The sequence below is a fragment of the Telopea speciosissima genome, chromosome 11, assembly GCF_018873765.1.
Source record: "Telopea speciosissima isolate NSW1024214 ecotype Mountain lineage chromosome 11, Tspe_v1, whole genome shotgun sequence".
NCBI classification, from domain to species: Eukaryota; Viridiplantae; Streptophyta; class Magnoliopsida; order Proteales; family Proteaceae; genus Telopea; species Telopea speciosissima.
In genome coordinates this window covers 19,707,248-19,733,440 of record NC_057926.1, presented here as the reverse complement: position 1 = coordinate 19,733,440, position 26,193 = coordinate 19,707,248, and the positions used below count along the sequence as shown (strand labels likewise).

Here is a 26,193-nt window from a genome sequence, read left to right as displayed (position 1 = left end):
TCCTCCCACAGCCATCATAAAAGATTTTTTCAGAGGAAGACTGACAGGGGCACCGCCCTCTCCTGCCCGAGTCTGATTCTCAATCACTGGCTCCACACTAGCAGCTTTTTTAGGCTTAGGCTTAAAAAAATCCACGATCTGCATCTATTTCTCACTCTCCGGCGGCCTAATCCCACCTGATTTAGGCAGCACCTCATCTCCCATCCCCTTTTTCTCTGGCAGCTCTCTCTCTCTCTCTTTCTCCGAAGGTCTTGACCTCTAATAAAGATAGGTTTAGAGAATGGATAGTGGAGGGGTAGCGACAATGGTCCTGCCTTCATGATTATGTTATTCTAATAAATGCAGTGGCCAGTGGGTGTATACATGACTTAAGTGTGTGTCAGCCTACAGGATTGGGACATGACACTCAAGTGGCCAAAAATATTGGAAACCCAAGGGACGGACAACATAATCCACACTACCATGGTTGAATAATGACTCCCGATAGGGCAAGTTATGCATGCAAGGGTAGTAGGTATCCAACTCACTTTCCAAGTCATGAGGGAGATATGAATTGTGAGAGACCATTGATATTGTTTGCTTGCTCTTAATTTATTGATGGTTATTAATGCATGCAATTTTACTTGTACAAAGGTAGATTCTATTACGATGGTTGTCATGAATTCAAACTTGTTAGCTCTAATTAGTGATTCAAAATTAACTAGAACCAATTATGTTGATTGGTACTGGAGCATTAAGTTGCTCCTAACTGCAGAAAGACTTTACTCAGTTCTTGATGATGAACCTCCTATAGAACCTCTCCTAGATGACGGACCCGAATACTTGGAAATGTATCAGGATTTTAATGTGAGATACTCTAAATCCTCATTGTGTATATTGGGGTCCATAGATAAGACAATGGTGGATTCTATAAAGGACATAAGAACGTTTGGGGTTAAGATGGCCAAGCCTGCTGAGTTGTTTAACAGACAGCTTACTCATGCACATTACAATGTGGTGAGCTAGTTCCATAACACCTGGATGTCCCAGAGGGCTTTAGCGATGAATCATGTCATGAGAATTATTAATCTATTTGAGAAGCTGGAGTCCATGGGGACGTCATTCGATCTTCGGTACAAGACGAATGTTAACTTAAATTCTCTTCCCACTACCTATGTTCCATTTTGCATGTCTTACAATACTAGCGATAAGGAATTGGAGTCCAATGAGCTCGCCAATGTTCTGGTAGAGGCAAAGAAGACCCTAAAGGATAATAAGCCCGAAGTCAATACCATTGATGATAAGCCTTCTTCAAAAGGGAAGAAGAAGAAAAGGATAGTAAGGGGAAAACCCTGAAATCTAAGGGAGAGGAGAAGGGCAAGAAGAATGCACGTGGCAAGTGATGCTTTTGTAAGAAGGAGGGCCATTGGAAGAGGAACTATCGTGCATTCTTGGCGACTATGAAAGATAAGAAGCCAAATGAATCAGGTACTCCTAAAGAAGGTACATGTGATGTATTTGTTCTTTATGAGTCGATTTTGTCTATTGAACCATCTAATTCATGGTTGGTGGACTTTGACACCACTATCCATGTTTGCAATGTAATGCAAGGGTTTAAGGAGACAAGGAAGCTGAAAAGAAATGAGGTGCGCATGAGGATGGGCACTGGAGCTGAAGCCAAGGCAATAGCTGTTGGAACTTATTATTTAAATTTTGGTTCTGTTAATTTAGTTTTAAAGGATTGTTATTATGTACCATCTTTTAAGAGGAAGATACTCTCTGTTTTAAAACTTGTTTAGGACGGGTATAGTTTTTCTTTTAATTCTAAATTAGTTATTCATTTAAATAATTCTTTTATGGCATCTGGTTATTTGCAAAATGGTTTGTATTTTCTAGATTGCTCCATTAAAATGAATATTGTTTCAAATGTTGATATGAAACAAAAAGCAGCTCCAATGAATGTAATGTATCTGTGACATCTGAGATTAAGTCACATTAACATGAACCGAATCAGTAGGTTAGTAAAGGATGGACCCTTGGATAGTCTAAAGGTCTAAATATGAGATTAGTTAGATCCTTTGATGCATTTTGTTAATGAGAGTTTTCTTGTTATGTAATTAGTTGCAACTGACTTTCAGTATCTTGTTTAATTATATTCTCGAGAATATTTATGCATCATTTTGCTATAGCCATCTTTTATTAATCCTGTGTGTACACTTGGATATTTGCCTACTTCAGACTACTGAGGCTATGTGGTGTATTTACCTCCTTCAGTAACTGAGGACTTATGAAAATACACACACATTATTTACTAGTAGAGCCTCATTTTTGGGACATTTTGACCTAGTCCTAAATGAGCTCCCTTAGGTGAAGCATATGCATTTGGGTGACGCTTATAGATAAGACTTTCAGTATTTGTCTCATAGGGCTTATTCAGTTTTGAAGTCTAGATCAATTTGGAAATAGTTGATCATTATATTATGTAATTTCCATACCATACTTTCATACTATACAGCCCAAGTCAGTGAGATTATAAGCACTTTGACGTTTTTTGTTTCATGTCGTTATAGATGTGATGACCTGCACGAGTGGGTGTTTGTAGTTTCATTTGGACCAAAGCATTTGGCTTAAGGTGTATACTCCATGCAACACTTTTGTTTATGGCAATATTCAGTTTGTCTAATACGGAGTGTCGTTTAAAATCAAATGTTTTAAATCTAAAACTTGTGACATATGCTGCCCAAGTGAGAGATTGTAAGGTTTCCTTTTAGGTGGGCTAGCGTAGTCACTTTTCTTGTCTTTCTAAAACCATATTTGTAAGTGTTGACTACTGTGGAGTTGGCTAGCTCAGTCCAATAGTAGAAAGTGATCACGTATGGATATTAGACTGAGATTTGACACCCTTAATTGCCATGAAAATATTGCACAGTGTGGACCTAACTAATTTATTCTGTAATAGGAAAAAAAGCTTTTATTTGTTTTCACAAGATTTGTCCCTACCTGCACTTATTATAAATAGTTGGCACTGTTCCATTAAGTGATCAACACAAGAAACCTAAAGTTGAGTGAGAATAGGGTCGATCAGACCGACATTGATCATCGTACGACGAAAGGGAATCATTGTGAGGCACAGTGTTTCAACAACCATGGATTCAGGTATGCCATTACCGCCTCCATTTTTGTTATCGTATGCTCTTTGATTTCCATGATTTGTATTCTGAAATAGATTTCTAACATTTCCGCCTTTCATCGGGGCAGGATGGTTATTTAGCCCCATCATGTGTTGTATGGGTGCAGGAACCATGCTCCCAGACGGTCCTTTCCTCCACCCTCCCCCCACCCCCACCCAACCCCACCCCCACCCCCACTCAAAAGTAGAAACCAGGTTCTTCCATATCCCATACTCTCCACTAGAGGACTTTGGGTAATTAGTAGGTGAGCTTCAATTCAAGAGCTTATATATAACCCCCTTCTCCTACGCTTCCCAGGAGAGCTGCAACAATCAACAACATGAGTTCGATTGAGAATAAGACCCCAACCACATACGCAGATGAGGAGGAAGCTTGCATGTATGCTATGCAATTAGCCAGTGCTTCTGCCCTTCCCATGGTCTTGAAAGCAGCCATTGAGCTCGACCTGCTTGACATCATTGCCAAAGCAGGTCCTGGTGTGCAGATGTCCCCTTCTGAGATTGCTTCTCACCTGACCACGATGAACCCAGATGCCCCTCTTGTGCTTGATCGTATTCTGAGACTCCTTGCCAGCTTTTCCATCCTTAGTTATTCTCTGCAAGGCCACGAAGATGGCCGGGTTGAGAGACTTTACGGTCTCACTCCTGTTGGGAAGTACTTCTTGAAGAACCAAGCTGGAGGATCCATGGCTCCTTTAGTGCTTCTGAACCAAGGCAAAGTCCCCATGGAAAGCTGGTAGGAATCTCTTTCTCTCTCTCAGATTCTCTACGGTGCATTGCCTGTAGCGGCCATTGCGGCCCAGACACATAGCCATGCGCAATGTCTGCTTTACCCCTGCCCGAGCAGGGGTAAGGTGGACATTGTGGAAGTCAATATGTTTGGGCGCCATGGCCACTACAGGCAGCACGCAGTAGACGATCACGTCTCTAGACGATCACGTCTCTCTCTCTCTCTCTCTGTGTGACACACACAAACAATTACCAGTGTTGTTGTGATGGGAGCTGGAGGATTCAGCCCAGCAAAAATAGGGGTGTTTGAGTCATTTTGCAGGTAAGGCCCCCTATAAAATGACCAAAACCCTCTTGTTTTTGCTGGCCTGGATCCTCCAGTCCCCGCCACAGCTGGAGGACAGCCAGATCCTACTTCTAAGATGTTGGTCCTTGCCAACTGAGCAACCACCCCCCTTGGGGTGGTGGCTGTTTTTCTTGTTAAGACTAATAGTAGTATGTGGTATCAATCCTCACTCAATCCTTTATTTATATGTTGGCTATATATTAGGTACTACATGAAAGATGCTGTTCTTGAGGGTGGAATTCCATTTCACAAGGCATATGGAATGACATCATTTGAATACTTCAGTAAGGATCCTGGATTCAGTAAGGTTTTCAACAAAGGATTATCAGATTATTCAACCATAACAATGAGAAAAATTGTTGAGATCTACCAAGGGTTTGAAGGCATCAAGTCAGTGGTCGATGTTGGTGGTGGAATCGGGGCAACACTTAACATTATTGTTTCCAAATACCCTTCCATTAAGGGCATTAATTTCGATTTACCACATGTCATTAAAGATGCACCTTCGTATCCTGGTTGGTACCAATCATTAATTGGCTTATTTCTACTACTAATCCTCAACTTGTTCACCGTATATAGCTGTGTTACTATTCATAATTATATAAATATGCAGGTATAGAGCATGTTGGAGGAAGCATGTTTGGAAGAATTCCAAAAGGAGATGTCATCTTATTAAAGGTAAGCCAAAAGCCTATTGCATTAATTTAGAGTAGATTAATTAGCCCCCTAAAAACATCATAATTGGAAAACCAGGTTTTCTGACTCTGACTCATCTTAAAAAAAAACCTTGGTGATTTGTCCTTGTCAAACCCAGTGAAGGCAAGTCACCTTTTTTTAAAAAAAAACTGTTAGTGCAATAAATATTTATAAATTCATAAAAATTAAAAAAAAATATGGAAAAACCAGAAGAAAAAAAATATATCAAGGAATCACATATCTATGCATTTTGAATTTATACCATTGAATGAGAGAAGGAAGTCAAGGGGTTGGTTTCTTATTATTTTAAAATAATGATTTACTAATTTACTATTTTACTCAACTCAGTTTCTATGTGAATTGACTTTATGGTTTTTTTTTTTTACACGATTAAACTCATCAAGTCTTTCATGACTTGGGTAAAAATACTGAGTTACGATTAATGACCGAGTCTCGGTATTTTTGTACCTTGACCTAATCTACACGACATTTGACCAAGTTTTCCAAAATATTTTAATCAATTCGGACAACTTGGTCCAATCAAACTCCGATTTTCCAACTACAAATAACATACGAAACGTTAATCCTTTAAAACCCTACTTACAAAAGAGATGAAACTATCTTGAACCATGGCTAGAGAAGCTAATTAACGAAGTCTATATATATACAAACTTGCAGTGGACATGCCATGACTGGGATGATGAAAACTGGTCGAAGATATTGAAGAATTGCTATGAAACCATAGCGGATGATGGGAAGGTTATCATTATCGAATCAATAGTTCCAATAGAACCTGAGCCAAGCCTTGCTGCAAAGGTTGTCTTCCAACTAGACAGTATCATGTATGCTAATACCCCTGGAGGGAAAGAGAGGACCCAGAAAGACTTCGAAGCCTTGGCCAAGGGTGCTGGATTTGCAGACTTTCGAGTGGTGTGTTGTATTTTTAATAGTTGTATCATGGAGTTACTTAAAAAGATTTAAGTTTTTTTGGTCCAAGAACAAGAAATAAATAGACCTACTCCTCAATTGAATCAAAATTTCAATTCGAACTTTCTTCACCAAAAAAAAAAATTTCAATCCGAACTAAGAGTCAGATTGATGTTTTGTGGGTAATCTATCAATTATGAAATAAACACTTTTCCATTTTTCTGAGAAAGAGAACTGAAATTTGATGTTGTGGTTTTCATATGTTACCCCTAGGGATGTAAATGAATTACCGAAAATCCAAATCCGATCTGCATCTGTATCCGTTAAGAGACATCCAGAAAAAAAATCTGAATACTCCGATAAAAATCCATCTAGAAAAAAATCCGAATATTTAATAATAAAAAATTAAATATATAATAATTTTGAGGGTTTTTAAAGATTCAACGGGTTCTAGAATATGAGGAAAAGAGAATCATGATCTAAGAGATATGGATTGAGAGTGAATTATATATGCTAGGGAGAGGAAGGTCTACGTTACACAAGGCAGAGATGTAAACGGATGATCTAAAATCCAAATTCGATTCGCATCCGAATCCGTTTAGAGGTATCCATATTCGGCTAGAAAATATCCGAATCTGATCACATCCAATCCATATCTGAACCGAATCCTATCCGTTTACATCCCTAGTTACCCCAATGTGGATCCATTTCATATCAACTTTACTTTTGATCAAACACTAAATTTAATATTTTCTTTTTCATGTCACAATGCTTTATATTACCCATTCAAATCTAATTTTACTTCACTCTATTTTGCACATCTAACCAAGCGAGACAAAAATAATTTGAATGAAAAGTGAAGTACATTTTAGTCATAACTCAAAGAAGCCTTTCATCAACTAAATGCGATTTGTTACACATCTAGTGTCACCATTCAACTCTATTTCAAGTAATATTATATATAAGTTAATCTTTTGGGTTTGGTGTGTGGTTTGATTCGATTTTATGATTACAAAAAAAATATATATATTATATGTAAAAAGAAAAAGGGTGAATGGTGGCAGGATCTTTTATCTCCTCCAATTCCCTGTACGGCCCAGTTCCCCAGTTCCTCTAACATGGGGGGCTGGAATGATCACCCTACCCTGCCCAAACACTCTACCCAAGTGAGGTCCACCACCCCCTATTGAGGAACTGGGAATTGGGCCGGGCAGGGAACTGGAGGAGATAAAGATCCATTTCCCTATTTCATTTCGAAAATTCCTGCTTGTCTAAGGGTGCTAGAAATTCTGCTTCTAGGCGTGGTTCTTGTAAAATTTCATTGACGAGGATTTGAAGGTGTTTGGGATGTTGTGGTTGTTAGGAATTGATGGTCTGATACTGAGGTATCCTATTGCTAGTGTTGCTCTCTCCTCCTGTCGCCCTTTCTCTCTTTCTTTCTCTTCTCACTGGGAACCTCGAGCACCCATCACCCAAATAGTAATAGGTGACTTTGTTTACAGAGGGAAAGCACACCGTTGCACAACGATCAGTAGATCAAAGCACAATTGGCCAAATTCCATCAGCAAAAAGAAAAATAAAATAAAATAAAATGAATCCTTTCGATTGGAAAATTAAAAAAAACCAGAATATCTCCCCAAAGATTCAACCTATTATATAGCAGGATAATAAATTTCCCTTAGAGTTACTCTGCCAATGAAAGCACCAATGTTAAGAACAGAGGTATAGAGAAATAGTCGAATCAAGATTCAACTCCTAGAGAGAGAGAGAGAGAGAGAGAGAGAGAGAGAGAGATCAGAATTGAGGAAGAGATGAGAGCAAATGAATTCTTCTTCTCTGTTCTGCATTTGAAACATTGTCCATGTCTCTCTTGAAGCTCAAAACTATCGAATATACCCTTATACATAGATTAAGAAAGGCTAAATGGTTGCATAGGGAAGAGCAGAGAGAGAGGGCAGGGGGAGGGGGAGGGGAAGGCAGAAGCTAGGCAGGCGAAAGAGGATGGGGTGGGAGGGAGATGCCAAGAGGCGAGGGAGGAATGGAGGATAGCATCGGGGTCCTCTACTTCTGCCCTGCCTGTACTGTCGTGTGTGCCTCACACACAACAGGGCGTGAAAAGACTGTTGTACCCCTGCCCAAGCACCTTGCACAAGCGAGGGTAAGGCGGTCTTTTCTGCCTTGTTGTGTGCAGGGCGCATGCTATAGGGGCAGGGCGAAAGTAGAGGATCCGGATCTGGGAGGATATGCCGAGAGGTGGGACAGTGATGCACAACTGGGGTAAGGGATGAGAGATCACCGTCACAGCCTATTGCAGGTTGAGTGTTCAATGGCTGAGATTCATTGTCTTTTTTCTTTTTTTTGGAGAATTGCCTAGATCTACTAAATAGAAAAAAAATTACAAAATTAGTAGGTATCAATTATGTTTTACAATAACAAGTTACAATCTTGAAAAGATTTACCAAATCCTCATAATAGTAAAAAAAGTTTAAAGAAGAGCCTAAACTACCCCAAATATCATTCTCTGGATTGAGCTCCTCTCCCACACGGCACGGTGTGCAGCGCACATCTTGCGGTTGGGGAGGCCTCGATCCACATGCTAGTGCACATGTATGTGTGTTGTTGTGTGGATCAGAGCCCCCCAATTGTATGATGTGTGCTGCACGCTAGCTGGAGAGGAGCTGGATCCATCCTTCTCTCTTCCCTTCTTTCATCCTCGAAAGAAGGAACACCACTCCCACCACCCCTGCAAACCTGCCCTGCACCACCGCCATCGCCATCCACCCCCTCCTTCCCCCTGCAAACCCCCCCCCCCTTGCTGCTCTTTAATGACTTCACTACCTTGATCAACAGTCCCAACCACTAGAGGAACTTGTAGGAGACTCATAAGCTCACCCTAGTCTTCAATGAATGTATGGGGGCGACCCTGCAGAGGTTTTCATAATGATTAGTCAAAGCACCATTAAAATGCCTATCGAGCATGAATTGCTGAAAGGGTTATGTTTCACACCAATCCACCTCTGTCGGAGAAGGCACATAACTTCCTCCACCAAGAACATCTACAGCCATCTCTGTTTCCCAAAATTTACAATAAATATCCAAATGAAAACAAAATGGGGCATTGGCGAAATTATGTAAGAGAGTAGTCCTGTGAACTGTGAACAAGAGAACTGTGATTGGATGAGATTTTGACTTTTAGGCGTTACGGAGTAGGAGAAAGTGGATCGTTTCTCGGGCTATCCCTTCTTCTTCTTACATTCGAGCAAATTCGTTAAAAAAAATTATATTTTTTAATTCTTTGAGAGAAGGGCACACATACAAGAAAAAAAGGAAAAGAGACAGACAGAGAGAGAGGTTGTTGGATTTATGTGTCCATCAAACCTGGTTCGGTTCGGTTCAGTCCACTTTACTTTGTATTGAACCTTTTATTCATTTTAGTTTAATATTATCACATGTGATATAAACTTTTTGAGCATTATGTGTCCATAAGTAATACTTAAAATGGTAGTCACGACTAGGGTTTGGGCTAGGCACCCTTATCATATGGTCGTCGCATTGGGTATGTGTAGACATGTGATGTTAGGGTACGAATGCGAGTACTCACATGTTTGATGTGTATATTGGCGAAGAATCTACTTTTTCAATTCCCTCATGTATTACTTCCAAATGTAGGATGGGATAGGCATGTGTCATCGAGACCCTGTACCTGAGAGGACCCTGTCACTGCAAAATGTGACCGCATTCTTTGGTTCATCAATGACTGAGACTCAAGTGAGTCAATGTCGGTGTTCTGGGAATGTGCAAACATTTTGTGAGTGAAGGAGTTACTCAACATGGTCTCCACTGCCCGATTAGGGAACACCAAGATTGAGGTTGTCTGTGAATGGTTGGATCAGAATCTGGATCCAGTGCCATTTTGGAAATGGTTTTTGCAAAACCTATTTTACATAAAATGATAGATTATTTGTATTTATTTAATTAAAATGCTTTATCGAGTTTTGCGGGACCCGATCATATACATAGACACTCTTATATGGACATGTTCTATGGAATGGGATTTGGCAGTACTAGTGTACATGCCCTAGAATCCATAACGATGGTGTTGATTAGTGAAGGGTTGGTACATGATGATTTATAATCATGTAAGGATTTATTTAGAATTTGCTAAAATAATTAGTTATTTATTTAATTAATGGATATGGTGCTAATTGTAATTATTTATAAATTAAAATAATTAATTAATTATACTATTCCCTATTAGATTCTGCTTCTTCACCAATTAGAAGCACTACAGGATTATACAGGATCAAGCCAATGAGGAGAGAGAGTGTCTGACTCTCACTGGGATTTTCCAATCCGGGTTTTAGAAACCCTATCTTTATAAAAGCCCAAAAACACAGAAGGGGGGCTGCTCCACGTTTTGCCTAGGGCAGTGCTCCCCCCCTTCCACGTTTTTGGCTCTCCCTCTCTCTTGCTCTCTCTCTCTCTCTCTCTCTCTCTCTCTCTCTCTCTCTCTCTCTTGTGATCTCTTCTTTCTACTTCTTGCTCTAGTTTTTTAGAGTTAGGGTTCTGGAAACCCAAATATGTGATTGAAGAACTGAAGAGGATCTAGGATTGGTTTGGAGAACCTTGGCTGCACCATTGGAGGTTCATATCTGTTTACTTGGAGTGCTCGTTGGAGGAAGAACTACTGTCTATTGGAGGAGCAACACTTGAGGCTCATCAGGTTAGCAAGTTCTGGTTAATTCCTCTTGTTATTGATTATTTATTATTCATGGGATGCGAAAGAAACCCGAATCGATCTCTTTTCGCTACACATTCGGGTATGGCATGGATCCCTCTTTCCATAAGATGGAAAACAAATGGAATTTCTCTGTCTTTGGGATCTCATAATTTTATGGGACAAGAAAGAGAAGGATTTGGTAAAAAAAATTTATACCAAACGCCATTAGGGTTTCCATGGGAGATCATGGGAATCCCTAAAAATTAAATAGGGTGCACTAGGGCAACCCTGGGGTGCTCTGGGGGCAACCCTGGAGATTCTAAGAGTTGGAAACTCAAAATATAAAGTTTATTGGTTTACCAAGGTGAACCACAATGATCCCATGGACCGTAGTTTGATCTACAAAGGTTCCCATGGATGAATGGATATTTCAGATTTGACAGAGATTTCGTGGAAACCAGGTGGACAAGCCCTCTTTAGAAATTTCACTTTTGTTTGCTCTCTGTCTCTTATCTTCTTCTTCTTTTCTTTTCCCTTAAAATTCTTGTTTGATAGATTGTGTGCTGGTGAATATGTTCTTTTTTTTTTCCCCTAAAATTTCATGGAAACTAGGAGGGAGTGGTGTTCCTTCGTCGAGGAAGATGAAGATGATAGAAAAAAAAAAAAGAGGAGGGAGGAGAACAATGTGTCAGGAGTATTTTAGGTTGTTTATATAGCTTTTTTTACTCACATGGGGATATGGTAAAAATTTTCAACATTGTAACTTGTAATTGTAAAACATAATTTAAAGTGAACCTGACATAAAAACACCAAAATAGGAGCGTTGGTCGTTGTGCATGGTCCCCATGGAGAAACTAGAAAATGATGCTTTATTTTTTGAAGTTGGAACTCATTATTAAGAATCGTTGTTCGTTGTGCATGGCCCCCATGGAGGACCATTTGTCCGCATGTAGTTTTAATTAATTCATATGTACATTTAGGTTCTATTTGTTTCAACCTAAAATAGCCGATAAAACAAATTTTTAATATTTTCTTTGTAAAGAATTGCTATAATATTGTCAATTCTTATATGATCTAATATCGGTAAAAGAATTGTTCTCTGGATCCCATTAGTTGTTATTAGTTAAAACAAACTTATTCTGTAAGGGTATTTATGTAATATCCCTTCATATGTTCTAAAATAATCCTACTTGTATTAATACTCAGGCTGTGAGGGGCAATCTAGTAATTAGCCCCATCTGACCTAAACCCTAGTTTCCTATAAATACTAGTTGGAGGTAGCAGTCTGAATATTCCAAACAAGATACCCAGGGTGTAATGCTTTAAGCAACCTTGTACTTAAACCCTAAACCCTAACAATCTTAAAGCATTAAGAATAATTTTGTTCCCTCTTTGATCGGCTTTTGGTGATCAAATCCATAGTGATGACCTCTTGAGATATCGATTTTTGGTAATCGGTTTCACGGAATCGGCTTCACAGTTATTGCTTTTATCTCCGTTCGAGGTTTTTGTTCATTGATTTCAAAGGCTAAAGCAAATCGGTATTGGTGTCCATTGACGTTCTGGATTTAAGAGATAAGTCTTCGTTTTTCTCTTTAAAGGTATTCTCTTACAAGCCTTTTTCTTTGGATTGATTGATTTTAATACAAATAAAGAAAAGTGAATTCTGCAATTAGCTTTTTGTCTCTATTCACAAGGAAAGTTTTGAATTTTGAAAGAAGACAAAAGAGTGAAAAGCATTGGTAATTTGATTGAAAAAAAAAGGAGAAAGTGGGTTTTGCAGAATATGGATTTTGTAGAATTTGTTGGCAGAAACTTTGATTTGTTTGTTTTTAAAATAAAAAAAACAAAACAAAACAAAACAAAACAGAAGCCAAAAAAAGGATGTTGGCAGTATGCTTCTCTTCAAAGTTTGTAATTGATTACAAAGCCAAAGGACGTTCCAGTAAGTTTTTCTTCAAAGCCTTATGATTTGTTGAAAAAAGAAAAAAGTTTATCATTCTCTTGTCAAAGTCTTTTGGCGCCTGCACCTGCGCCAACATCAGCCAGTGACCTGTGCCTGCCAACACTAGGGTGCACACCACGACTATCAACGCCACTGCACCGCCGCCATCCTTTCCTCCGTCGTCTAAATCCATGGTTCTCTATCTCAGGTGTGACTGTTCCTTGAGCATTTATTTTTTATTTGAATTTTTGCTTGGGCATATAAACAAATCACATAAATATGGAGAAACACGCTGTTCCAATTGAGATGATCAAATTGAAAAGTTTTAGTGGCTCTGAGTTTAGTTCTTGGAAAAGGAGGATTCAGTTTGGACTGAAGTACCTCAATATTTTCTACACTGTAGTAAATACTTTTTTTGATTGTACGGACCTAACTGAAGCTCAATGGATAAGTGATGAGGACTTTTGCAAAGACTACCTATTGAACTGCCTGTCAGATAGGCTGGTAGAGATCTATAGTAAATATGAAACTGCAAAAGAGATTTGGGAAAACTTAGAAGCCCAATTCAAAAAGGAGGAGGACCTATCAAAGACTCACTTGGTTGACAAGTTTATGGATTTCAAGTTTCAAGAAGATAAGGAAAGACTTCCTTAAGTAACAGACTTTGAGAACTTGAGAACAAAACTGAACCAAAAAAATATCCCTGTTGCTGATGCATTCTTAGTGAGTGCAATTATTTTTAAGTTACCCTCTACCAAGCATTTCTTTATTCCTTTAAAACTGAGATGCATAGGAAGAAAACACAAGTGGGGCTGGATGATCTCAAACGGTTCATTAGAATCGAAGATGAGAACAGAGCCAGGTATAACTTGGAGATGGTGAAACAACAAAAGGCATCTGCCAATTTAGTTTCACAATCCAAGAAAAATCTTAGGCAATCCAAGCCACCTAAGAAAGAACCCCAACAGTTGGAGGCCAAAAAGACTAACTTTAAAAAGAAGGGCAAGTGCCGCAACTGTGGAAAGTAGGCTCACTATGCATCTGAGTATAGGAGTCCTAAGATAGGGAACACTGACATACCACAGAAAGAAGTTCACATGTTGGTGGACAAGACTGAGCCTACTAACTTTGTTGCCATGGTTGGCAAGGGTAAGGGGTTGGCCAGTACATCTTCAGATTAGTGGTTAGACTCTGGAGCGACTTGTCATGTTTACAATAGCAAGAACCTGCTCACTGATGTTGTTCAAGTAGCAGAGACTGTCACTGTTACAAATGGAGACGTCGTGGAAGTGATTCAACAAGGGACAACGAACCTGGTTCTATCATCAGGTAAAATATTAACTTTGAAAATTGTTAAAATCTTTCCTGATTTTGAAAAAAATTTAATTTCAATTGGAATTTTGCTTGATGCTGGCATGTCTATTACTTTTAGTAGTGGTAGAGTAACATTGTCTATTAACTCTTTTTATTTTGAATGTGCTTATAATTTGAATGGTATGTTTAGGTTGAGTTTAGCTAATGAGACAATAAGCCAGGTTAATCATATTTCACTTGATCCCAAAATACTACACTGTAGGTTAGGACATGTGACCTATAAGAAAATACTCAAACTAGCTAAAACTCATAATTTATCATTAGACACTTCAATTAAATTTAATAGATGTGAAGTGTGTGCTCAGACCAAAATAACTAGAAAACCTTTCAGACCAGTTTCTAGGAGCACTCAACTTCTTGAACTTATACATTCTGACATTTGTGATTTTAAAAGCTACACAACTAGAGGAGGTCGAAAGTATTTGATAACATTTATAGATGATTTTTTTAGATATTGTCATTTATACCTTTTAAAATCTAAAGATGAAGCATTTTAAAATTTTAAAATTTTCAAGAATAGGGTAGAAAATCAATTAAACTTGAAAATTAAAAGATTTAGAACTGATAGGGGAGGAGAATACAAATTGATCGAGTTCAAGGAATTCTGTGCCTTTGCAGGCATAATCCTTGAAACTACTGCTCCTTACTCACCTCAATCAAATGGCATAGCTGAAAGAAAGAACAGGACGTTAACAGAGATGTTAAACTCCATGTTATTGACAGCGGACATGCCCTCTTGCTATTGGGGAGAAGCAGTGTTGACTGCAAATCACATTCTAAATAGACTATCACATTCAAAACTGACTTCTGCACCTTATGAACTATGGCATAACCATCTATGTAGATATGACACTCTTAAGGTTTGGGGCTGTATAGCTTATATTAGGATACAAAACCCTAGGAGACCTAAGGTGGGAACTTGAACAAACACCTGTGTGTATCTAGGTTGTGTAGAAGACAGTGCTGCAGACCGATTTTTTGATCTATCAACCAATGTGATGATAGAATCTAGGGATGCCATATTCTTTGAAGATAAATTCCTCAGAGATAAAGGCCTAACCTTGCCTGGTTTGACTAAAATGGTTACAGAATCACCTTTGGAATCTGAACCAATTGTTTCTGTCACTCAACCCACAATGGTTACTGAATCAAAACCTAGAAGAGTATCTACTAGAGATAGAGTACCCAAGAATTTTGATGAGAATTTTGTGAACTACAATCTAGAGGCCGATCCATCCATCTATAAGAATGTGATGAGATCTAGGGACTCACTGCTATGGAAAGAAGCCATTGATGAGAAAATGAACTCTTTAATGCAGAATGAGACCTGGCACCTTGTTGATCTGCCTAAAGGGGCCAAGACAATAGGGTGTAAATGGGTACTGAAGAAGAAACTTAATCCAGATGGGTCTATAGCCAGGTATAAAGCACGATTAGTAGCTAAGGGCTATACCCAGGTGAGAGGGATAGATTATTTTGACATCTACTCCCTGGTCTGCCATTTGGCAACGATAAGGATTCTTTTTGCCAGAGCATCTATTGAACACTATGTTGTGCATCAAATGGATGTAAAAACGACTTTCCTTAATGGAGACCTAATAGAAGAATCTACATGAACCAACCTGAAGGATTTGTCATGGAAGGTTCTGAAAAAAGAATTTGTAAATTAAACAAATCTCTCTATGGTCTTAAACAAGCACCTAAATTATAGCATGAGAAGTTTGATAAGACAGTAAAGAGCCTCTGGTTTTCAAACTAGCAACTCGGATAAGTGCCTTTATTTTTTATCTGAGTCAAACAAGGTCACGATTATTTGCTTATATGTAGATGACATGTTGATTCTAGGTTCTGATCTCTCTGTAGTGAGTGACAGTAAAGAAACCTTGTCCAAAGAATTTGACATGAAAGATCTTGGTGTGGTAGACACCATTCTTGGAATGAGAGTAAGCTTCGATGAGCAAGGGATCACCCTTAGTCAGTCTCATTATATTGAGAGGCTACTTTCTAATTGGGGATACAGTGATTGTAAATCGATTGAGACACCCTATGACTATAACAAACGATTGAAACCTAACATAGGCAACACCGTAAATCAGTTAGAATATTCTAAACTGATTGGTAGTCTCATGTATGAAATGAGTTACACTAGGCCAGACATAGCCTTTACGGTAGGCATGCTGAGTCGTTTCACTAGTAATCCTGGAAAAGAGCATTGGGATGCCCTGAAGAGGCTGATGAGATACCTGAAGGGTACTCTAGGTTATGCTCTATGTTATACTGGACATCCTCCAACTTTGGAAGGATATTCTGATACATCTTGGTGCTTAGATTTGGGAGACAGCAGATCCACTAGTGGTTATGTATTTACACTAAGAGGAGCAGCTGTAGCATGAAAATCCAAGAGACAGACTGGTATTGCTCTGTCATCTATGGAATCGAAACTTTATGCTCTAGTTTTTATGGGAGATGAAGCAGAGTGGATAAAGGATCTGATCATGGATATTCCATTGAGGAGTTTTAAGTTAAACTCCATATCTATATTCTGTGATAATCAAGCAACAAAGACGATAGTGAATAACTCACTCTTTAATGGTAAGAGGAGATACATCAGGCTAAAACAGGCCATGTTGAATTATAGAACAGAATAAGAGATTATTACTTTAATTGATGTGAGATCGAAGGATAATACGGTAGATGCCCTTACAAAGGGATTGAATAAAGATCAAACATTCAAAACTACGGGGGAGATGGGGTTAAAGACCATTTAGTCAGGTCTTAACCTAACCCAGTATTATTTTGAATTATTCGAATCTCATCTAGCCTGGGTAAGCATTCGGGACAGTTTACATGTTTCAGATAACTTAGTTAGGTTACTAAGTATGGAGGTTTGTGAAACCATTCCAAATTTGATGGTGTAGTAAATTTTCATGTGAAGTTTCCTCACTTTGTGATTCCACAAAGGAATATAGAAAATATCTGATATGTTTCAATGATATTGTGCTAGTCTTTATGTCATTTCAAATTTGATGACATGTCTTTCGTAGTATGATGTACCATTTCAAATTTGATGATACAACATAAATCTATGACTGATATGACAAACACAGTATTCCAAATGAAAACATGGTATGGTCCTTGTGATAGAGACTATATAGGATTGAGTTCTTGTAAAGAAACTTGATGATGATGCTTATTGGTTTTGATTTACCTTCAGCCATATATGAAATGTACTAAGTTCTTATTGTTGAACTAGATACTATTGTGCAAATGATTGAATTCATATTATCTTATGAAATTCATATTTGATAAATTACAGAGACTGGCGAAGATGAAGGAGAACGGTTGAACCTGGATCTCGATGAGGATGACTTACTTGATGAGTAAAGTCACATGGATTGCAAAGACTTTTCCTTTTGATTATTTCTTTTGGTTTAGCCACTTGCATGTGAAACTTTAGATTTATTGTTGGGTTTAGTTTTGATCTAAAACCCTAGTTTTATTTCGTGAAGTTTACTTTTTAATTATTTGATTTATTGGATTATTGATATTCAATTTATATTGATTCAATTACTGATTGAATAATGGTTTCTGTACATGTGTGGTAGATATATGTAGAACATAGGAGGAGATTATAAGGGTATTATGTAATATTCCTTCATATGTTCTAATATAATCCTACTTGTATTAATACTCAGGCTGTGAGGGGTAATCTAGTAATTAGCCCCATCTGACCTAAACCCTAGTTTCCTATAAATACTAGTTGGAGGCAGCAGTCTAGGTATTCCAAACTAGATACCCAGGATGTAAGGCTTTAAGCAACCTTGTGCTTAAACCCTAAACCCTAACAGTTTAGGGTAGGGTAGGGTAGAGACAGGATTCGTAGGAGGGACAGTTTTGGTATGGATGTGGGGGGTCATATGTTAAAACACAGTCTGACCGACTCACTTGGTTAAACCCATTTAAAAAGAACAAGCCATTTTTCTAACTTTCTGCTTTTCGGTTCCCTAGTTGATTATGACCAAATGACTGAATTAGGAAAACCAGAACCAGTCATTGCGAGTTTGAAGTGGGGGAGAGGAGAAGTTAGGAGAGTTGCAGAATGTTGATATAGAGTAAGGGGAGGCGAGGGGAAGGGAAAAGTTTGTCTTTGAAGAGATTTTTGTTGAAATCTGTTTATCAATGAAGTGATTTTTTTTTGGATAAAGAAGACTTCAAATTAATCAAAATCTGTATACATTTATGTATTCTGTGACATTGGATCTCTCTAATATTATTCCACTTAATGAAGTTATTATTATTTGTTTTTTAACTTGGGATTCATATCTCTCTCTCTCTCTCTCTCTCTCTTGTTTTGGGACATGGGAGGATGAGGATGATGACTCATCATGTGGTGTAATGACCCATGGCAACTTGGAGTACTGAGAATGCATTTAATAATTGAGGGTGAAAGGGAAGGGTAATAGAGACAAGAACATCCAACATGATCATAAGAAATATCTTGCCTGCTTGTGTTGGTGCTGTGATGATCTGTGATCATGACCCATCACCCCTCCTATTAGTCCTATCTATCGGTTAGTCTTTCAACAATTGTTAGTTGGGTTCTTGAGGAAGTTAAAGGCTTCAGAATGCAGTTTTGTCGGATGGAACTTATTGGGGGTTCAGAGCTAAATTTTCAACTTGAACCCAATCACCCATTTATTACTTGTATTGGTACACAAACCTGTATCAACCATCATGTAAGGTTCAAACCATAGATGTGCCTTCATGTTGGCTCTAGTCAATATGGAAATGGATCTCTACTTGAGAATCAGCTAGCCATGTTTGGGTACAATTCCCATTCTCATTACTAGGCAAAAATTAGAATTGACACATGCATGGCCTATTGTAGTCCAATTCTCTTCTGTTGGATTGTGGTAGGCATTCAAAACAATGTAACTGTGATGTTTGAGAGTCTCCCTTTATAGCATTATAGACAGTAATTTACTAAATTTTAATTAACTTACAAGACATTTATGGAGTTCTGTATGTGTTGGTCGATAGAAAGCTATTGGAAGAGGATAATATATGGCTTTCCTTCCATGGTTACCAAGGTTTAATTCTTGGTTCTGCGTTGTATCATCTTTTTTTGCTAATCATGTACTATAGTCGTAATTATCTTAGACATTATCTATTTCAAAATTTCCTGCTAATTCATTCAAATATTCATTTGTCAAAATACTAGGGTGTTGCAAACAGAGGTGCTCCTATCCATGTTGGTCGTGATACCAAAAAAGTTGAGAAAGGTTTATGTGCTTGTGTGCCCTATGTCAATACATTGTTTTTTTGTTTTTTTTTGGTAGAAAAGAGGGCTATTCACTCATTCATGCCCAACGCCAAGCAAAGAAAATACAGATACATAAAATAGATAGAGAACATGATAAACACAAGGTATGGATATATGGTATCCAAAACCAAGGAGTGGAAATTGACCCGGCCTCACATGCCATTGACTGAGTCATCCAGACTAAGGAATGGACTCTAACCATTTCCTTAGAAGAAAAGCTATAGATACAGCTAAAGTTGAGCGCATGCAGATGTGTGCCAATAGAGGGGGCCCCAAACATGCCAAAAAGTCTAACACCAAACTGCCCACATGTGCCGACACACTACCACAGCCTACTTTCAAACAGACTAGCCGGATCGGCAAAGGTTTGCTGGATCAACGAGTAGAACATCACCCATCGACAAGAAGACCACCAGAATCACTGCTACAACCTACTTTCGAACAGATCTATAAGGATCTGTTGGATCAACGAGTGGAGTTTTGTCTGGTGACAAGAGAGGGATGGTGAACATTGAACAGTGGTCGGAGCTTTGGAGCCGATAACCTTAGTACCACCAGTACCTGAGGCGACATCACCTGCAAACATACAAAAAAAGAAAAGAGAAATACTAATACAGCCCAGAACTCCTTTATGCGAATCCAAAGGAATATCAGCATCAATGAGAACTTTTCCAATGGGAGTGGGGTGCCACTTCACAATAATAATGGGAACTTTTTTGTTCCCTCTGCTTGTGAAATTTTTAGCGCCTCTCACCAAGGCAAAACTCCTAAGATTCGACATCAAAATCAAGAGCTGCATAGATCTGAGTGGAAGAGAAGGAGAAGAAAAGGAAAGGGAAGAGAAAGGGGGAAAAAAGGGTAAAAAGAGGAAGAGGAGACACGCCACTAAGGGTGGAGAACTGCACGCCACTGTGGTGGAGAAAGATCATGCCACAGGGGCGGAAAGGCTGCATTGTGAGCCGTATCTCATGCGATGCCTCCTGCTTATGGTTCTTATGCGCCTGAGAGAAACCCTAGGTTTCGAAAGGCAGGGTAGTGGCGATTAAACGAGATGAGGCTGTATCTCTCTAGAATACCAAAATTAACAAGTAAAGGAGCATCATTAATGGCATATTATGTAATAATTTTAAATAATTTTACGATGTAAAATAAATGAAAACAGACATTGAAAAATTTTATGGTAACATTTTACATCGTATTTTCCATCTTTGAAACAAACGTTGGAAAATATTTAAACAATGAAAATTTTACATGTAAATTTTTCCAGGTAAAATTTTACGCATGAAAATTTTACATGGAAAATTGTACGCTGAAACAAATGAAGCCTTAGGAGAAATGTTCTCTGCATGGGACGCAAGGACCACACCCAGACACACGGGGTCAGAAATGACTGGTGCGCCCCCATTATGGCTGAAATTCAACCCCTAATGTGCCAACGCGCAGGCTGTCATTGGCTACCGCACGCAGCATGGCCCCTGCGTGAACACTCCTCCTTACTTTTATATGGGCGACTATGCAAAGGTATAACTGAAAGTGTTTGTCACTAGGTACAGAATTGGGTTCTCTATTTATGTGGTTGTCGCATTATGTGTTTTTGACAATGAAGATTGTAGGCACAAATGTTAGGATATTTTAATGTGTATCGGACTCAATCATTTGAGAACTCAGCATGGTTTACTATGAGATGTTCAGCACATTGTTAGCAAAAATGCATTTAAAACTCCATTTTAGACACGTTTTTTACCGTTTTAAACATGTTTTGTTCGTATGTTTCCCAAACATACTGGAAAAAGGCAAATGGAAAGCATTACCATTTTAAATGCATTTAAAACACGTTTAAAATACGTACCCTTTATTTTTTGGCATTTTTAAGACCTTGGACTTGTTGACAATACCTTACTTAACTTACCATATCTCTCTCTTCTGAACTCTGATCGACCTGATTCTGTCACCAACATAAAAATGACTTGAAGGGTTATATTTCTCATGATATCACCTTCAACTCAAGGTCAATTCACGCACCCCAGAATTGAGCTACAAAATGATGCATCAATTGAAAAGGGTTTCTAAAGCATTGACTCCCAACTCCATCTAAACATGCATCACTCCATGAATGTGTTGGCTATGTTGAAAATAATGAGCAACCCCGTAGCCAAGCCACATTGCTCAACTTTAGACATTATGGTGTTTGAATTGGGAATTGATATTGGATGATAATAGATGACATTTCTTAGAACTTCCAATGGTCGTGGAATATATATATATGGATTAATTTTGGATGTTACAGTCGTTTTGAATATTAGAGTCATGTATTTCAAATAAAAATTCCTCAACTTATATGATAATAGTGCCCTTTTTTTGTTTTGTTTTTTTCAAATATAAACATTTAAAAGCCATACCGTTTGTTTCCCACTTTTTAACCGTTCTCTTTTTTTTTTTTTTTACAAGTTTATTAGAATGTCAGTTTGCAATTTTTTATCGTTTAAAACTCGTACTGTCTTTTTCCTTTCTTTTTTTTTTTTGTCATTCCCGTTTTTGTTAACTATGGTTCAACGTAAATAGGTTCTTGTGATAATTGTGGTCCCAGACCTGAGAGGTTTTATCGTTGCAGACCGACATAGTATACTCTAGTATACATAAGGTTGATCTCTACTTGTCTACTTGTGAGCAAAAGTGACACTTAATAAGTCTTCAACTTCCTGTGTACAGACAGTATCTTAAGAAAGAATCATAAACTTGATTGGACAAAAATTCCGAGCTCGGTGTTTTGTAAAGTGTTTACAAAAGAATTTATAAAATTATTACTATTATTTAAATATATTTTATAAACGTTTAATTGCATTGTTTTGTTGTCCAATCAGTGATCGTGATGCTTATACTAGTTGTTTAATGGACAAGGGTAGTGACAATAATTTAATTCCATTTCCCAAGATCCATTGTGAGATATTTTAAAGTGTTATGGGTTTTGTGGTTATTATCAAAACTAAGGTGCACTTATGTACAGTTAACTTCATTGGTCATTTGAATGTGGCTCAGTGTAGGCTACCTTGGTGTATGACCTAATAGGCTCGCATCACTTGGTCATAAGAATCCTAATAAGGAAAAGAATAAGGGTTGGATTTATAATAGCATTAAGATGATCAAAGAGAGCTCAATTACATAACTCATACTTTTTTTAGAGAAATAGTATCTCCCAAATTGCAGACTTTCTCTCTCCAAGAGTTAGTATTGTCATTATTAGAGGAAGGATTCTGTTGCTTCCTTCTCCATTGAAGTGTTGAGTAGAGATCGATTCTTACCTTTACGGTTTGGTGTTCAAGTGTTGAGAACCATTGGAGGAGCTTTGATTGCGGCACTCAAGAAGTAACCCTAAGCCCATATTGTATCGTCTGTTTCGAATACCATATATTGCATGAGGATCAATTCTTTGTATCAGATCGGAAAAGTTTTGATTCAATACCATTTTTTCCTTCAGATTGCTATCAGAGCCATCCTCAATGCAACGTATGGTTTCAATTTGAGAACTTTAACTTTTTCAATCTTGTTCTTAGTAATACAATCATCAATGGTGATGAATCGTATTTTTTCCCTTTCTGTTATTTGGTTAACAATATACAATTACAAAAAATTGACTAAAAGATGATCAAATCTTCAGTCATGGAGAGATCGATAAGGGCCTTAAACAAAAGAAGAGGGATGGGTAGTTTCCTACAAGGAGACATTGTCTTGTTGCCTTTTATGTTAAGTAGATTGTTTTTTTTTTAGTTTTAAATAATTGTTTTGATTAAAGCCAAAATCAATAAAATGTGAAATAACGTAGAAGGGGTGAATAGGTTATTACTAGAGGATTTGTTTCTTATTTCGATTATATGTGATTTACAATGTATGATGCGGGATATTTTTGAATCAATGTGTATGAGTAAATAAACAATTACACAAATGGAAGAGACAAAGATTTATTTTGGTTCGACTTTGCAAATCTACATCCACTCCTCTCAACACTTGAGAGAATTCCACTGGTATTTCCCTTTCAATACAAATAGGTGGAGAAATATCACCTATACAAATCATTTCAAGAATAAGAGGATCCCCTGCAATCTTTTAAGGATAAGAGAATCCTATTTTTTAAGGACAAGAGAATCAAATCATTTAAGGATAAGAGGATCCTTGTAAAAATCTTAGTATGGCTAGACTAATACAATGCAATCTCTTAAGGATGAGAGGGTCCTTGCAATAGTCTATGTACGGTCTAGATTAAAGCAATGCAATAATGCTCAATCTAGAGTGCTATCAAACTCAAAAGCATGAACAATTACCGAATAAATTGTTACCTAACAAGGAATGTCACCTAATTCATTGTATTGAGTGCAAGATGATGATATGAATAATGAATGCACTTTAAGAGGACTCCTTAGACACTCCTTTGAAAAAATAGTTGAAGAGTGTGGAGACTTGAATCCTTGAGTCCTTGTTGAAGATGATTTGAAAAATATTCTCTTGAACTCAAGGACAACTTTTCACTTCTTGATGATTTTATTTCACACAATAAAGCTCTAGTTTGGATGGTAGTTGGTTGACATTATTGAGAGGAATGATAGCTTTTATAACATCATCCATTTAGCCAAAAGGTTGGTGAAGTGAAAAGTCTAATGGCCATATGTTTTTGTTTATTAGTCGACCAATTGGTCTGACGGTTGCCCGGTCAATATGATTGTTAGAGTTCAAAAGATCCATTGGAATCTACCGTTTGATCATAGGTCGTCTGAAAGTGCGATTGGCAGGTTACTGGTTGACTGACATTCTGTTGGCATCGATCAAAAAACTTTCTATAGGTGACGGTTGCATGTCACTTCTTTTCCTGGTCGACCGATAACAACAACCGTCAAATTATTTGCTTTGTTTTCTCTTGACAGTTTTTGAGCATTTGTTCACTAGTCTATGTTCATTGTTCTTGGGATTTATTTGTGGGATATTTGGCACTACCTAGGGTCATTTTAGATTAATGATATGCATATTAATAAAATGTTGTTATAACCGCACCTAAAGCTCTAATATAAAATTTGTAATGTTGTGCCATGTAGGTGAGGCAGCAGCGTACGCTGGTGAATTATTTGCAATGGTCGTCAAGTCAACTCATAAGATCCTCGACTAAAGTACCAGACTCCCGATTGAAGAGAGATTCCTTAATAGAGGCTGGGGAAGGTTCGTGGATGGTGATTTCCTAGATTGCCCTCCTAGCACTAGTCCCAAAAGCGAAGAGGATTGTAATGAGAACCTGGTGGCCGCTTGCATCAACAAGTGGTGCCTCTGTGGTGTGTGCATTGAAAAGAGACTGCTGTTTAGGGTCCGGGAACTGAGCTTGGATGAAAGATGAGCAACTATCATAGGCATAGTCCTTACCCCAACACTCACGTGGTTGGACCATCCTTGAAGCCCTTGAAGTGTGGGACAAAGCCCGTGGCATTTCTTGACTGATTAAGCCTTGATAGCAGGAACGGAACAACGAACGAATCCATTGCTGGTGAGTCCGTTCAATCATCCGTTTGAGCTGTCATGGCTGTCTTGGGTATTTTATGTGTGGAACCCACAATCCCACACTCCAAACATAGTGTCTATGCCCCCGGGAGTGGTAGGCCCCACTTTTGACCTTCACTTACATTGTTGGGCCATGTAGGTTACCCCATAAGGCTAAACTTGGACAAAAAGGTGAATTTTATAACTTGGGGCTAAACCAAACAGGGCCTTAGGGCCATTTACATTAAATAAGACCCTTGGCCTTATTAGCCATTACTCATTCCAACCACAATCCATTGTGGCATTGAAGAGAAGAGAAGGAAAGGTGGAGATGGTGGAGGAAGGCTTGAATGCTTTCTAACTTGGGGGAGGTTTGCATTAACTTCTACATTGATTGAGGTAAACACCCATCTTCCCTCTTTCCCTCTGTTCTATATTGGGTTTGAGGATCTTTTAGGGAATGGATTTCACCTAGGGTTCCACTTGGAACCCAAGATCTAGGCTGAGCTATATCATAAGCCTCACTAATGGGTTCCACCCTCTACATTCAACCCTCATGGAGCCCTATTTGCAACCTTGTTGCTGTCCAATGATCCCTCCAACCATAACCCTAAGAATTGATCAATGGAGAGACCAAATCCATGGATTCTCTAAGACTATTGATGTAACCAGGTGTTAGTGACCTTGGAGAGGTTTAGGACACCCTCTCTTAGCCCTTGTAGTTGTTAGATCCTAAGGAAAAAGGCTAGGAGATGGAAACCTATGGAATGTCTATGTTGCCTTGAATGGATCAACGAACGGAACCAGTTATCGTGCTTCCGTCCATAGATCCGTTCCATGGAAATCGGGTGACATGGCTAGGCAAAACAACGAGCGGATCCAAGGAGTGATTTTGTCTGTGGTTCCATTCCTCCTGGTAAGACCTCAGTACTGGGTAAAACAATGAACAGAACCATAGGATTGATTTTGTCCAATGTTCTGTTCCCCTCGGTAAAGTCTCAGTCATGGGCGGATAGACGGACGGACCCAATGATAGGTTCCGTCCATGTTTCCGTTCCACCTGTTTGAGCTTAAATGCCTGGGCAGATCTAGGGACGGATTCACCCTGTTGCCTCTGCCCTTGAATTCGTTTGTGCTGTGTTTTCAAGAACCAATAATTATTTTGGGGGAGTTCCCTCATGGCCCCTCCTACACCTTCTAACCATGTTCACGCATCCCTAGGTGATCTAACTAATACAGGGGAGCATGTATTAAGACAACCCATAATAATCGCACTGAATAATATGTGGCCAATAGGTGAGTGGGTTTGGGCTTTGTATGGGTTTGCCTATATGCATCTATACATCTATATATTATAAATTGCATCATTATGATCATGTTTGCATTATTGCATCTATTTCTATTTGACATTGATGATATGGATTATGAAATACATGTGATGTGACTTGAG

At 38.4% G+C, this 26,193-nt stretch overlaps 1 protein-coding gene across 1 annotated transcript; it reads left to right on the top strand.

Annotated features, from left to right (window-relative positions):
* Window positions 1-3,481: 3,481 nt before the first annotated feature.
* Window positions 3,482-25,890, top strand: LOC122646398 (caffeic acid 3-O-methyltransferase-like). Its single transcript, XM_043839947.1, has 6 exons — window positions 3,482-3,905; window positions 4,449-4,759; window positions 4,858-4,922; window positions 5,619-5,930; window positions 16,382-16,386; window positions 25,875-25,890. Exons 1-4 carry the CDS (start codon window positions 3,490-3,492, stop codon window positions 5,919-5,921), a joined length of 1,095 nt encoding a protein of 364 aa, XP_043695882.1. The 5' UTR covers window positions 3,482-3,489; the 3' UTR covers window positions 5,922-5,930; window positions 16,382-16,386; window positions 25,875-25,890.
* The last annotated feature ends 303 nt before the right edge of the window (window positions 25,891-26,193 follow it).